The sequence below is a fragment of the Poecilia latipinna genome, unplaced genomic scaffold (genome assembly GCF_001443285.1).
Source record: "Poecilia latipinna isolate Pla-1442-1.1 unplaced genomic scaffold, P_latipinna-1.0 Scaffold61, whole genome shotgun sequence".
Classification (NCBI taxonomy): Eukaryota; Metazoa; Chordata; class Actinopteri; order Cyprinodontiformes; family Poeciliidae; genus Poecilia; species Poecilia latipinna.
In genome coordinates, this window is record NW_015112677.1 from 684,593 (window position 1) to 701,492 (window position 16,900).

Here is a 16,900-nt window from a genome sequence, read left to right on the forward strand (position 1 = left end):
CCCCCCCTGCAATGACACGGCGCCCCCCCTAGGAGGCGCGCCCCACAGTTTGGGAACCTCTGGCCTAAATTATGTAAGATTAGGTAAGAGGTAGATGGCTTAAACAAGAACAAAAGTAAAGAAATTACAGATCAGACTGTCATTTTGATAAACACAGCATTTTCAGTTTGTTCTTACTATGCAACAATAACCTCATGTGACAAACTCAAGTTTGAGCCAATGATCCAGTGAGGGAGATAAGCAAAATGGGGAAAAAAAACCTCCAGGGGGTTTTGTGCTGCAGTGCAGCTCATACTGACAACAATCACTTTACTACACCGGAGACACTTAATATTCATTGGTTCTTGCCCTAAAACAACACAGAACAGTTTTACATCAATAGAATGAAAACCTTAGCCTTCACTGGCATAATGACTGATTGGACAGTCTATTTCTACACTTTGACCCATTCAGCCCGACATCTGAGGCTAAATAGAACATTAAGTTCAAAGTCGTGTTATGTTTATGATTCCTCAAGTGCAAAAGTGCAAAAATGATCTTAAACAATTCTATATTTTCTATAAAGATAGAGTTGTTGCCAAGAGGGTGAAAAAATAAGAGAAAACAGATCCTTGACTTTGTCTGCATATAATGTGATGTTTAACTGGTAAACCTCAACATAACCACATATCTACAGACAGAAAGATCACATTTATTTGTGTATCTTTATGTGTTTAAGAGCTATAAGGAATTGGATAATAATAGGCTGAATGTGCTTACTGACAAACTGGTGACTCAGAAATACACACTGTCTCACATAATGGGTTCACATTACTTATGATGCCTTACCAACAACATTGCATAATTACTGCATTTTAAGCTTATTTTGTTGACCTTAAATCAAAGTAGGTGTAATGGTTGATAGCAGGATTATCCTCAGTGGGATTATAAAACAACGACAAACAAAAAAACAAAAAAAACAATCTATGTTGGAAAAAAAGGTATTTTTGTAATGCAGATATGCAAATCCTGACAACGAGTCATATAAGCTTCATTATAATCATGATCTTTTAAAGTGATGTGAGAAACTTTGGAACAGTATGTAAAAACTTTTCAGCATGTTCATGGAGGGGGTGAATGTAGTCAGGCAGGAAATGGCCCTGGTCAATAAAACTAAAAAAAAAGTGAAAGCATTAGTCCACCACTGTAAATATCAGGTACCACATCCATGCCGATAGGTTTAAATCTAGCAAACAGCAGGAGGATTTAGAAAAACAGGAAGGTAGCTAAACATAAAACAAAAGTATTATTGTGTGGAATGGAAAAAAAAAATAATAATAATATCACAAATTCCTGTCCCTGTTTACCAGAACTTAGAAGAGGGATACACTTTGGACAGGTGGCCTATTTACAGTGATTTACAGTACAATTGAAGTTCATTTTTAACTTTATCATTTAAAAGACTGCAAAGTCAACAGCTTGGTGAGAGCTATGGGACAGTTAAAAAAAATCACATCTGTAAATGAGGCTTGTAGAAATTTTCACAGAATACAATATCACTCAGTAAAGTGTTGATCCTCCATTGCATCTAAACACCAAGGGATCTGAAAATACACAAGGAGAATATTATCTGTCTCTGTAAAGAGAAATTATTTGACACCCATCAACCGCAATAAATTCTGCTATTTTTCTGCTTTGACAGTCCAGGTGGGAGGTTTCCAGACGGGGGGGATAAAGACATTACAACCATTTACTTGTTGACAAGGTAAAGTATTTAGCAAATATGAGAACTGTCTATGTCCATCAGAGCCACATTGAGCTAAGTCGCTTTAATTTTGTGGAAGATGAAAGGTTGTCATCCCAAGGTCTGACGATGTTTAAAGACAACCCAGGAATACATGAAATTGTGTACTAAAATAAAGTAATGTGCACTTCTGTCTGTGCATGCTTGGTAACCCAGGGGCGTAAAACTCAAATCCTCAAGAGCCAGTGTCCTGCAACTTTTAGAACTGCCCCTGGTCCAATTCACCTTTATTAAATCTTGAATTGTCTCCAAGACTGTCAAGTTGCACAGAGCTCTGCTAATGACTTACTCATTTGATTTAGGTGTGTTGAAGCAGAGACACATCTTAAAGTTGCAGGACTCTGGTCCTCGAGGACTAGTGCTTGACAACTGTGCCTTAAGGCTTTAGAGCAAATAGGCTTTAAGATAGAGGTTTCTTCTTTGAAAGATACTTTATCAAAGCATACTGTTAAGCTTCTGTCGTGCTTCTTCTTTTTATGTTTTTGTGAAACATCAAGTCATATCTCATCTATAGAGTACGTGCACTTGCTATGATGTTGATCTTCTATATGAATTATCTGTGCATTGGTATAGGGTGCAAAATATACAGAATGATCTTGAATCAAAGCAGTATGTAACGTTTCCTGTGGTGTTGCCAGCTCAGTTTTTCTTTGCTCATACTAAGTGATTCTTTAGCCATTTTGGTCTGAAAGTTCATTGCTCCATACACATTTCTTTTGTGCCTCCAAGTGATAAAATATTTTTCAGCTTAATTAAGTAGGAAAAGTTGTCAGGATGGATGACATGGACTTCAACTCTTACCAAATGATATGTCTTTTTGATGAGACATGTTTTACTTTACTCAGTCAGAGCCCTACAAACATTAAACTGCTCACAAAACATAAAACTTAGATTCAAATGGGGTAGTTGTACAAATAAACAGCACACAGCAATTATATTTTCCAATATAGAAATATTTGACACTGGCTTGGAAGCGACAATGGAAAAAAAGCAACAATCCAAACAATACGGTCACATTTTGGAATTCTCAAACATTTTCAGATTTGATTTTCATCACTAAATTGTAATTCTCATAATTATTAATATGGCCTGGTAAAAATAAGCTATACTAAAATGGCCTGCCCCTAATGACAGCTACTTTAAGCATTTGACATGCTGAAGTGATCAAGTCGAGACATAAACTGTATCTTTGGGATGTTAATCCAGAATTGTTTTCATCTTATTACATTAAATATGACACAAAAACAAAAGTCAAAATAGGTCAGCTAAATTCTGCTTCCACCATTTAGTTTTTTCAATATAATTTCAATGTTCTAAAGGTACATGAGCATTTTGGCATCCATACTGCAATCAATATTAAATTTGTTTGGTAATGTAAACCAAAACACATCAAGCTTATGATCTGAATTTCCTTTTTCATAACTCTTCTGCAATGCAAATTTCTATTAAGATTTATAAAGACCCCGTTGTAAACCACTACAACCAGCAGTGGAGAATTCCACTGTAAAGCTGGCAGTAGGTGCATCGCATCACTGAAAAATAGCCCTCACTCCTCCCTCATGGAAGAATTTATTCCATTAAACCACAGGATGAACTCCCATTCCCACACTTTATTGCTAACAACTATTTTTCAGCAAATATGCTCAAGGAAACCAAATGAAGTCATTAGCCGTTTGAGGAAAGGATACATCAAGATAAAAGCAACAGAAAAATACTCTCCCCAATGCATCTGCAAAGAAAGGAGAGCAGCATCAGTACTCTCAAGAACGATGAATGAGTCACAGCAGATCACACAAAGCCTGACAACCGTGCTGACATGGAGAAGGCAGATAGCCAGACTAAAAAGAAATGATGCTTTTATGAGAGAACGGCATGTAGGCGGTAAGATCTGGGAGTTCCATTTCAGTTCTCCTGCCATCTTAGCACACCCACCCACCATCCTCAGTGAGCACAGTGAACCAGGGATGGAGAGACGAGCAAGAAAGACAGATTTCCACTCACACATCCTCCTACAGTAAGGAAGTTCCTTGGGGGAAGGGGCAGGTGGGGACAGAGATCCAGATTTCATGGTAAACCTCTTTTGGGAAAAAAAGAACACAAAGCGAAGACTACAACAGCGGGGTTGTGTAGGAGGAGATGAACAGCAAAGCCTCATTAAGAGATCAAGATTTCACTGAAGACTCGAGGGCAGAGACGGGACAACAGAATTAATTCCTAATATGCAAGCAGTCACCCTATTTCTTTGTAAGGTGTTGGAGTGATTGAGGTCAGCACACTTCCCTCTTCAAGGTCTCATGTTTGCAATCATCTCACAGCAGGACACAATGACGCATGATAGCTAAATTGCTCATTGCCCCGTGGGACGCACTTAACATTAAGTATCTCATTCATGTTCATTCATATTTTTATGTAACCTTTTTTATGCTGAGCCTTTTTCCAAAGGAACAACTTTATGATCACATTGCTACGATGAATTTTTTCTATCTTATTTGAGATTTAGTTCGCATTTACTAAATTGTGCAGAAAAGAGGAAATTATTTTGCTGGTTCTAAGAAAGAAATAAAAGAATCAATCTCTGCTCACATCCTGCCAGCGAAAGCTTGAGAGCAGTTAGATTCGCTCTCTGTTTCCATTTTGGCTCTTGGTCCCAAAGCATTCTATCATTTTCATGGATTCATTTCTTTTCCCCATTGAATGGGATACTAGGTTCTGCTGTATGATATTACCCACTTTTGTTTCTGACAGTCCAGGTTAAAGCTTTTGCAATACCAATCATTTATCTTGATAAGCCAACCTTCCAAGGAAACTTGGCTTTTTCTGTCTTGAGATTAGTCTCTGCAGAGTTTTGGCCTTTTCATTTGTTGCTTTCTGATTACATGACTAAGGCACAGCAGAATGACAGAGCAAGTGAAACACTTGGCCTTTTTGCAGTGGAAAAAAGTACTTTGTTGTCTTCCCATTGATTAGCTCCTTCCAAAGTGTCATCACCGCTCCAGCTTTTGTTTACATCCAGATCTAAAGCGCCTGGCTTCTTCAGGTGGAGAATTATGATGCATGTCTCACGCCAATTTTGTAAAAGTTGGATAAAATAAAACGTGACCATTCTGACTACAGACCCAAATATGAAAGTGGCACAAATTGGATTTTTTGGGTGGTGAAAAGTTTAGAATTGAGGCACTTAGACTTGAATAAAAAAGTCAAATATGGGGCAAAAAAAAGAAAAAAAACAAAAAAAAAAACGGCATGGATCACATTTGCCTGCTGTGTAGATGTATCCTTAGTCAAGTGGCAATGTTGTGTAGTGTGTCTCTACACCTGATCGCCTTCACTCACAGTTTTGACTCCAACACATTACTTGCTGCCAACACTTATAAACCTCTCTGTCTGTTACCGAGACGCCAGCTCCTTGCACAACAAACCACTTATGTAGCCATCAGTGGCCTGTGTCTTGACTTTTTCTTTTTTTTATCAGTTTATACAGCTCAACAGCCCTAAAACCATGCTATTAACAATTATCAATCGTGTTCTGTGTTGAGATTCAAGTGAACATTACTTTACTAACGTTTGTAAGGTACTTTGTTAAAGTGGGTGATAGTGTTTATTATGGGAATATTTTCAAAAGGAGGAAGAAAGAGGTAGTACTTTGTCTTTCTCACAAAGACTGCTTGTATCTAAAAACACAAAATAAGGTGAACTGAATTCTCTGGGCCTGACGCACACTTAGTAAGAAATTATTGCAAGTGTAATCAGGCAATCAAACACTGTGGGACAATCATGCAGAAAACAGTGCATGGGGTCTGACTAATGTGAATATGTGCCTTATTGTGAAATGACAGAAGACGCACAATGTAAATGAATGGAAAGTATCATTACATGATCACTGCAGACTTAGAGTTTAAATACATTTACAAAAATTTAAAAATCTTTAAATGAGTGATAGCAGGACTGCTATCACAAATAATCAAGAGCTGTCAGAAAAAAAGAGAAAACTCTAAAAGATTGATATTTTTCTTGGTGTTTTGTACAAATACATGCAGTCAAACCTGCTCAGTATGTGAAACTAGTTCAATAAAGCCTCACGTACCTCTGCTGCTGACGTGCCTTTTACTGTCTGGATCAAAGAGTTGAATGAAAGAAAAACTGAATAACAACCTTCTTCCTTGCAAAACTTTTTCATCTGGCTTTCTACTTCCACTTTGGAAACACTCAGCATGGTGAACAACCCTCAGATAATAGTTATTCTGAAACCTCAACTTATCTGCACTCTTAGGACTATTATACACCAAACCAACGTCAAGGACCAGCTGAGACGGCAAACACACCCTATTGTGTCTCCTCACATTGCTAGTGTCTGAGGAGGAAAAAAAAAAGCTTGAATTTCCCTCAAAGGTAAACTCCAACTAAAAGCCCATTGTATAATCGATAGCTGAGTCAGTTTATTTAATTTTATACTGCATACTTAGTTAGTGATCCTTAATTATGTCATAACTATAAAAAAGTGCTTTACATTTTTGTGTAAATACAGTGGTAAAGTAAAATAGTATGTGTCCTTTGAACTCTTGCCTATCTTAACTGTTAGCACATGAAAGCTTTAAAGAATTAGCTTGAATTTTAACCATTTATTTACTAGACGTTTAAATCACAGGGTTGATTTTACACTTTTGGGGTTAAATCAAACGGTCTTGTCATAACGAAGTTCGAGTCTTTACATATTCCAACACCATGTCATGTGTTGCTGCCACCAAACATCACAGGGGTAAATATGCATTTGAACCTGCCCTCGAGCTTAAAACGACTATATCCTGCTGCGACTAATAAAAGTGGATTTTATGAGCCTTAAATGCTCAGCTGGAATACTAATTGTGCAAGAATGAACAGAATGCTAAACCTACTCACTACTTCTACCAAACTAAGACTAAAATGCAGCAGGTTTCAAAAAATTATGAAATAAATAACATCACATAATCAACAACATTAAATAAACAAATGCAATCACAGAAAAAGACAACAGAGTAAGGATGTTTTATAGTAAACATGTATGTTAGTATATCAACCAAGAGACTACTGTGAGGGCAAAATGACAATTTTAATTGATATTAATAAAACTCATGCAATGACCTTTCAGTCGAAAGTAATAGTAAGAAGTTGGAATTATTATGAATTAGAATTATGTGCACCATCGTTTTAAATACTTCACCAGAATTTGGTTTCTAAGCACACCTGCTCAGATATTTCGCACTCTCTTTCCTTTCCTGTCCAGAAGCCTTTGTGTTTTCCTCATGTCTGCTCATCCTCACAGCTCTTATGAGGCTTAGATGCAAGGGCAGAATCCAAGCTGGAATGGATGGATTGATATTCCAGTCAGAGCATGGGGCTGCGGCTCAAGGCTCTTTTCGATCCTAATGTGAATGGCCCTCTGAAGCCGGTGTGCAGTTGTCTATTAAATGAAAATCCACATCTGTGAGTGTGTGGGCTTGGTAAAAAATAAAAAAAATAAAAAATCAAATAAGGTTATGCAGTCTGGAGAGTTCTTGTGACTTAAAAATGTTAATCTTTAGATGAATATTTGGGGTTTCAATTAATTAAAACATAAAATACGTGCAGTTATTTGGTGTGACATGGAAGAAAAACATTAAAGTTCTTGAATTTCATTGAACACAGAGTAAACAAGCATTATTTATGAGGCATTATAGAGTCATAGACAGGATTTGCTCTTTCTGATCCGCATACATGTTGTCATTTTGAAAATAATTCCCGACTTATTTGGGCTTTGGTCCTCCAAATTCCACACAATCCACACATTATTTCATTCATCTGTTCAAACATTAGCATTTCTGGTTTGTAAATGACCAAAATGCCAAGCTCAAAGCTTCACAAGCGTTAAAAAAAAGGTTGTTTATAGCACTGTGACTCATCAGTCGGCTTTCTGGTCCAATAAATAAAAAAAAAAGTTCCAGTGCTTGTTGTTTAAGAGTACAAAAGGTGCAGCATCAGATTAACCGTCAGGATGTTTGCGACCTCACACTCCAGTTAGAGCTCTGGGGTCAACAAATCAGTTGCTATTAGCCAATCTTGGATCCACACTAAAAAAAACAGAGCCGACAGTGTTTCAGTGGCAGACCCACATCTGTACAACTGTCTCCTGTCTGCTTGTAGAGTTGCAGAAAACATTAAAAGCCCCATTTCATTTCAGAGGCTTTAAGAAACCTTTATTTATTTCAACTAAAAAATGTTAGTTTATATGCGTTGTTCATTTACTGAATGTTATTTATACTTTATAGCCAATTGAGCTGGTTTCAAATGTGCAATAAAATGTAAATGGTAGAACTACATCATTTTAAGGTTTACACAAATCTCTAGAGGCGATTTACAGTTACACTGCTGGAGAACTCCAACATTGGTTGGTTCATGACTTCACTCAAGCTACACTATCATTGGCCAGAGCTCAGGAGAGGAAAGGTAAACTACCTACCACAAACACACAAGCTCACACCCTTGCAGACATACAGTCACACTCAAGCAGCACACAGATAGTGTGAGAAGCCAACAACCGAGGGGCAGCTGCTTACTGAGCTCTAACAACATGCTGCTGTATTTAAGCTGTCAGAGGGAAGAGAGTGTATCTGATCTGTGATGAAGCTCAGGGGGTTTGGCAGGATGTCTGAAAGGAGAAGGTTTTGAGCTGAAGGTAAAGAACTTGTCTAAAATCCATCAAATGTGACGCACAACATCATGGCAAATCGAATTAAGCAGTGCTGAAATACAAACGTACATAAGAACTCTGAAAATGCTACGTAGCGGAGCTTAATTTATATTTTGAGAGAACAACTATGAGACTTTATCGTCCCACTTTTTGCGCATATAGTCAGAATAGGCTAGAAACATTTGCAGAAAAGTTATACACTTTCTCCAGGCAATGGGGAATAAAGGCTAAGAGAAACGGGTTTCTTTTACTGGTTTTCACCACAATGCATTTTCTCTTTAGACTTTTAACCCCTAATTTAAGGTATTCTAACAGAAACACTCCAGTGACCCCATGAGAAAATGCGTCCACCCACAGTGGCGTACCCAAACCTTATTAAACCAAGTTCTCAGAAATACTCAGAAATACTCCACTCCTAAAGATAACCACAGCTACTGGTTCTCAGCAGGAAAATTGTTTTAAACCCAAGGGTGATGCTTTGCAAAATCCTAAGTACTTTTACCAAGGGTTTCTGTTTTGAAAAAAGTCCTAAAGAAACTAGAGACTGTATTAAGTTCACAACAGACTAGTCTATTTGCTTACCATTTAAAGAAAAAAGAACAACCTTGCATTCAGAATTTCACAATTGTTTGATACATCAAAAATAAATAAACTTACTGCCAGTGAGCAAACTAGATACAAATAAGAGAAGAAGAGATGGCATGCACCATTTTTGTTTGGCAAAATGGTAAACAAAAAAAAAGGAATTTTGTTTCCTTGTGAAACAGGAAAAATAAAATGCTACAACTTCACGTGAAACATGCCAGATTTAGAAAGCGGCACATTTAGGTGCAGCTTGGAACTGTAGACCAGGCATGGACTGGCAGGAGCATCTACCAGCATGATAACCGTTAATAGAGAAGAGGTGCTTATGCAAAGATCTTTAGAAAAACTGTAATACATGACCTAATCACAAGTTACAGGTGTGATTTTAACCAGTCAAGATTTGTCCACATTTGCAGACCCTGCGGAGTCCCCACAATAAGTTTTCCTATAGTTTGTCACACTGCCACTAGAAAAAAAAAAACCCATCCACACAGCAGTCAAAAAGCTCTTTAACAAGCGCCAAAGTACTTGGACAAACTAACACTGACAAAAACCCTTTCTCCATCCCTGAGATGCTTTAAGTGGTCGTTACTGTAACTAAGTTCATCTCTGCAGCTGCCTCCAGTTTTCCATTGTGTGGATGAAAACATAGTCATTTAGAGGAAGCTTTAGGGATGCATTCACAGTGCGTTATGTGTCATTATCCATCGGCGCTGTGAGGCGCAATCCTTTTATGTTTGTACCGTTTGAGTGAAGAAACAAAAAGCCTGTGTTTTTCTCAATTTGTCAACCGAAATTGAGGCAAACATTTTAGATTTAAAAAAAATAAAATAAAAATATGTGTCTCTCCATTTGCTGCCTTAATAGAAATAGTTTTTGACGTACCTGAAGTCGTCTCTTTTGTGATTGGTGGTACAAGTAAAGCCATATGTTCTTTATTTCAAATCTACTGCACTGAAGGGAATATTCTTTAAGACAATAATAATTGCTAGGAACTGTATTAAAGAAAGGTATGTGCCTAAATCATTACAGACCAGGTAGACAGGACCACAAGAACAAAAAAAATCCAATTAGAATAAAAGAAAAGGTGCTTAAATAGAAACCCAGAAGGCTGAGGTAAATCCGTTTTTCTGTGTTATGAGCGTTTCAGGAGAAAACTATTTTAATAGCTGTCTACATGCATGCAGGCTGAATTGCTTAGTATACATAATTAGATTGGGGCATTGGAATTATCCTTAGTTTACAAGCTCTGAAATTAAGAAATCAAGTGATCCAGAAAAAATGTAATTAAAGCAATCATTGTGTTTATATGAAACTGTATTTGTAGAAAAAGTGAATCACAAAAGCTGAAATCCCTCTTTTATGTTAAGCTAGAAAACAACTGCAATGACAGGGCAGCTCAAATGCACGTAGACAATCAATAGTTCAATTTTTAAGTATATTCTAAATATTCTAAGACAAATTGATGCTATTCCCATTAAATTTATAAATTATCTGTTAATAGGAATACATGACATTCTGCTACAAAAGTAGTACTACTACAAAAAGGCACTGGACGGCTTGGCATAACTGATGGAACTATAAACTCAAGAGGAATGTCAAACTGTCAGTTCGTCACATTACGCTCAACTGTCTCTGGGTTATGCAGCAAGATGATAATCAGAAGCACACCAATAAGTACACCTCTGAATTAACAGCTTGGAAAGGCCTAATCAAAGTCTGAGCTTACATCTAACTGCAAAGAAGATTGAGCCAAAGTGATGCAAAAGACTCATAGCAAAGCCCAGAGATGAATGTTGTTACCAAGGGTGGCACAACCACCATATTAAGGGGGCAATTATGATTTTATTTATTTTTTTTTACTGTTTTTAAGCACCAGGAGTCCTTTTTTACTTATTTGAGAACAGCTTTTTGTATTCATTTGGTTTACTTGTCTGGTCAGAAACATTTAAGTTTGGCTACAAATTGAAATAGCAGAAATCTATAAAAAGGCGAACACCATTTCCTGCCAGTCTATCATAGCAGGTCAAGATGTCCCCGAAGGTCAAAAAGAGGAAAAGGCACAGCAGACTAAAGGCATAAAGATGAAGCACAGCTGTTGCACAGTGGTCCAAGAAGCATTAAAAGCACCTGTTGACCTGACCCAGAGAATGCACACTGCTTTCCTTGGGTAAATTAACTGAGCCTGGCAGGCAGAAAGAAAGAAGGTAAGCGGAGCAAAAGTAAACGAGTCGCTACAGTCGATACTCTCTCGCCAGTGAGTCTGACCTTTAGTGTATGGATACAGCGTGCATCATCAGTTGTTGCATAATGTCTTGGAGGCTTGAGAAAAAACTAAAAATTCTCAAGGCTGCAGAGGTAAACAAACATTAGTCACCGAGTCTATGTTGTGTGCTCTTCCAAGCAGCATAAGCCCTTATACAACAGACAACATGTTTCCCTCGGTGAGTGGGTGCAAGAGCAGGAGAGAGAGAGAAAAGACGCAGTTTCTTCTTGAATCTAAACCGAGGAGGATGAAAGTGTTACAAAGGCCAGAAGTGGATGCTGATTTTTTCTCATCTTTTCTTGTTATTTATTTAGTGCCGGCAATTTTCAAACAAAGGCAGGAAAAGGATCAGATTTAAAACACATCTGGCAATTAATGCTCCATCATCACCTTTCTAGAGATATAACACAGTAACACACACACACGCGCACACGCACACACTTTGATGTTCAGATAAAACAGGCTACCGCAGATGATTTGCAAATCTGCAGCACAAACACTGTGACTCATACACGTTATGTATACGGCACGTTTGCACCACAGCTACAACTTTTACACAACTGCAACTCAAATATCTTTCCAATCACCCCATCGTATTACTTTATGCCATGCATCATGCTTTCACTGCCGCTTTTTCTTACATTTTTATCTGTATTGGAACAAAAACCGTTTCACTGTATTGTGCTTTTAACCTCAATAATTCCTTTTAGATAAAACATTTGACTCTCGAATACAAATCAGTTTTAGTTTTTTCTACCAATCTGAACTTGTGGGAGGGGCTGCAAACTAAATTTAATTTTATTTTTCCCTTTTTTCTTAATATTAATCAACTATATTCACCTGAAGCTTAATTTCCTTTAAGACACAATAAATCAAATCAGGGCCACTCACTGAAGAGTTCAGGCTATAAGTATTTAGTCATTACAATACATGACAATGTTTCATGCTTTAAAGAATTAAATCACATTTTTTGTATACAGGCACCTTGAAAAACCCATCTAAATGCTTGAATGGAAGCTTTTGGTAAAAATCATCACTTGTTACAGCCTGAAACTCTAATACTCATTTCTGTTATCCAAGAGGGAACATTGGTTTCCGCCATGTAAACTAATCCTCTTAGGAAATTGCCAATACTATTAAATTCAAAGGGTAAAAGAAGGCCTGGTATTCCAGCACAGAATTTATTTCTAATTCAGAAAGGAGAACACATGAGTCTCTGACAAATACAGTCTTCAGTCAATTTAACGCTCCTCCTTTACAAAAAAAGACATCTATTAACAATGTTTCTGTATATAATAAAGGAGGTGGAAAAAAAACAGTATACATACTATGTTTGGGGCAGCAGTAAATTTCTAAGACAAAATGAAATATCTGGGTTTATTTGAGTCAGCAATGACAAGACCCAGAGGGAGAATGTACCATTATTTTAGTCTTTCATGTTAGTTTATTGACACCTTTGGCTATTTGTCTTTAAGACAAAATGTAATATATGAGTTTATTTGAGTCCATCAAAACTATAACCTCATGGTTTATAAATTCTGTGCGCATTTCCACAGATTTTTGGATCTCATAACCATTAACACACTAATAAATTTACCAATAAAATTCTTACATCTAGTGCATGTTACACAACACCTTAAAAAAAAGGAACAGAACAGCTCATATACAGTTGCTGCTAAATGTAGTTATTTCCACTTTCCTGTCAATTCAATCCACACGAGAGGGAAAATCCAAAATACACTATCATATTGTCTTGGTGTGCAAATCCGACTACAACAAAAGGGTTCCTTGTAAAATAAGTGGAGGAAGTGAAACCGAAAAATACCCCCAATTTGGTGGGGAAATGACAGCCTAAATGTGCAAGTGAATTAGATGAAAAACAGAAGCTCAGAAACAGACAAAAGTTGTCATACAACTGAAATATCCCTAGTAGGAATTTGTGGTCAATACGCCATGAAGTGGAGGTTTGTGCTGGGATGAATTAATGAGCCTGATTCCAGTTATCCTTAGCCAATGCCCCCTACAACAGAGATAGGACTGTACAGAGAGCAGATGGCCACTAAGGGACACAATGGGGCGCTCAGAAGCTACACAGCGTACCAGTGACTTCATTTCCAGAATATCTTCATCAAAATGAACCCAAAAACTTCCAGTGTCGATCCTTCACAAGGATTCTTAGAAATGTGGGTAGCGCAGGGTTAGACCTGAGGTAACAATTTCAACAATGAACAACTCTAAGAAACTAGAGCTGGGAGACATGAAAAAAAAAATAAAAAAACATACAAAAGAGGATAAATATCACCCCCTCACTACAGTTTGATTGTCTGAGGTCACAGCAAGACATACCAAGATTTCCAACTGATCTTTGTTCGAGCCAAACACAAAATTAATTGTGCTCTGAACTCCTGTAGACCTGAGAGAAGGCGCGAGAGCACAGACCTTTGAGGAAGGCTTAACAGCCACTGAGGCGATAAAAGCTTTGCTGCTTTCAGCTGACTGTTTTTTAACCTCAGCGGATCGTTTATTTATTTCCAGACGACAAGAAAAACACTAGTGAGTATAACAGGGAATATTTCTCGTAAAGTCAACAAAAATGCTAAGAAGCACAAGAAATGTGTGTTCGAGCTCACACACAGAAGACGGATCTAGGCAATGTATTGTAATCCTGGCTTCCAATCACTTGAGATTGCACCGGATGAGTCCCACCGGGAAATAGCCAAGGCATCCAACACTCAAGTGAGTGCTCTCTTCCTCCTAGAGCTCGTCCTTTCCATAGCATAGAGGTGAAAAAAAGAGTGTTTCATCATCTGCATCTCCTTCTCTTGAGACCAATTTGCCCTTGAAGAGCTATTTCCCTGGGAAATAAATTCTCTAGGAAAAATCTGGGATGCAACTGACAGATTACATACGAGTGTACAACGTGCACAATAATTAGGTTGCCTGGATTTGTGCATTTTGGCATGACCAAAAGAAAGGATGAATCTTAACTGGGTCACATGTGGCCCAGTTAAATGGAGGGGAAGGATTTGGAAAGCCGTGTTTACCTTGCGCGACGCATGGATGTCGAAGAAGGGCTTGTTCCGGACGCTGAAAGGCTCCTTGGCTTTGTCGATCTGTCCGAGCTTCATTTTTTCCTGACGTGGAGAAATTATTTCCTTTTCTATGCACAGGAGTCGAATATTGAAATCACACTGGCCAACGGGTTGTCCCTGAAAAACACACAACAAAAACACATTTCGATTTTAAAGTAGCACACTAATTTAAATGGTCTATTTCCTTTGTTTTCTTTCTTTCTCTTTACACTGAGATGAAAACTTACGATCTTGTTCAGAAGTCTTAGTGTGAACATGATGAGTAGCTAATGCTGAAAACTGAACAGTACATCGAATATCAGTCTGCAGTAAATATTCGTTTGTAATAAACTGTGGTTTAGGATATCTTTAACGTGATAACTGGTATTTGGATGGACTCCACCTGGCTTAATGCATCTTTAGCAGATAGGTTATTAAAACTCATACAACAGTGGGGACAGTGTTTATTGCAAATGACTAAAAGCGGCAGGAAAATTGGGCAAATCGTAATCAATACTGCAGTTTTCAGCATTAAATCAAATGCTGCATCAACTATCTTCCTCATACTCTGTAGCTTTGATGAGCAGTGTCCAGAAGTATGCAGTAAGACTCCTTTAATTTATCACATTCCACTACAACACTACAAACAGCTTCTTTGTGACGACGATGAGACCTTCCACACATCACAGCAAAGACCCGCTGCTGTCCCGCACAAATAATCCTACTGTCCTCTCAAACAGACGTGGCCACCGAGGCAGAACAAAGGTGAAATGAAACCCATCTGGTGGAGCCACACATTGTTGCCACACAGAGCAGCAGAAAGCCTGAATTTCTGTCGCTGGTTATAAATAACAAGGTTTGAGCGGAAAATTAGAACATATAACGACAAACATGGCAACATATTTATTTCAGTGTTAACTGGTGCAGAAAAGATGCAATGAATCCAGCCTGTCTGCTGCAAAGCGTCGACAGACTGTTGCTGCCATTTATCTATTTCTGAATTAGCATAGTGACGCAATAAAACTGACTCAGATTCCAACAAGAAAAACAAAACAAAAAAAGGATGTCAACCTGTTGAAAACAAACGTCATCCATGACAACTTTGACTTTTAATAATTCTCACAAGTTATAAGGAAGATTCAAACTCCAAATAAAATGGATTTTATTTCTTGAATTCTTCTGATTTGTGCTGATTAAATATTGAAGACATTCCCACCAAACCAAGAATTTTTTTAAGTCAAATAATGGAGTAAAATGTGTTTTTTTGTGATCTGCAATGTGATTTATTGGTGGGTATTTTGTATAATATTGTCCAAAATTACTAATGGAAAGCAATTATGTATCATTCATTAATGTTGTCACAGGAAATAACAAATATAGCCCTATGGAAAATTCATTATCTTCAAAATGAAAAGGGGGTTTAAACGTCTTACAACCAAAATTATAAAATGATGTGGAACAATTGCACTTTTACGGCTATTAAACCAATGTATTGCTAATCAATACTCTCTGATGTGTATTGACGGGTTCTGTGTTGGAAAGTGTGAATTGCAGGCATTAGTATTCTGCTCCAGCTCTGTAGTAAAAGGTCATTTCTTTTCTCAAGAGGATTATATTGACTTTAGATGGGAAGAAAAAACCCAGTTTTCCTCCAGTTGGATGTGGAAAGAAATAGCTGATAATTAGCTGGAATTAGATGTTATTACAAGCCTGCAGAGCCTTGTGCTTTACAGACATTAAGCAGGAAAAAACCCAAATAATCTCATAGAATATCAATTTAAATAAATTGATCCCAGTAGGCAGGTAGTCTGCATTTTAATAAGCATGTATATTTACTTTTTCAAATGTACAGCTCACACATATATACCAAGAAAACAAGAAGAAAAAAATGCTGTTGTAAAAATGTCTCTGCTTTTTTGAGAAAATAAAATTTAGATGCAAAAATTGCCTGCATCGACCGATAAAAGAAAGTTTCTGAGAAACATAATAAATGGTAATAATCTCTACGTAATAATCAGATTTTTTTGTTACTTTTACAAGTCTAAATCTTAAGTAAATCCTTTGAGATACACTTTTGCCCATTTATTGTCCTATGAGAAATTCACAAATGTTGCAAAATATGCATTTAAATTGTCCATCTTTGGTCCAAATGAGCTATTGTGGCATCGCTGTAACTAGCTAACATCTGTGTTTGCAAAGGTAGGAGTGTAATTCGCATTTTGAAAAGTAACACACTGATATAGAGTCCGGATTATTGCCTAGAAATTTAGGCAATGATTTGACAATACAACCAGGCACTAAGAATAGAAACGTGAGGAATCTGGAAATAAACATGCAACAATTTATAATCCAAAATTTCTACTTTATATTATTGCATCTGCTAGATGATAGACAAATGTTGAAATCGATCATAACATTTTGATATATCAAGAACCATGTCTTCATGACCTTTAATTTTAGACTGTTTTGACAATGTTGCTTATCAATGTACA

The 16,900-nt window shown here is 37.2% G+C and overlaps 1 protein-coding gene across 1 annotated transcript in view; it reads right to left on the reverse strand.

Annotated features, from left to right (window-relative positions):
- Positions 1-16,900, reverse strand: part of rngtt (RNA guanylyltransferase and 5'-phosphatase) — an 87,683-nt gene that overhangs the window by 36,390 nt on the left and 34,393 nt on the right. The window contains exon 11 of the mRNA XM_015057527.1: positions 14,382-14,546. Coding sequence (XP_014913013.1) covers positions 14,382-14,546 — 165 coding nt within the window. The remainder of the gene's footprint in view (positions 1-14,381; positions 14,547-16,900) is intronic.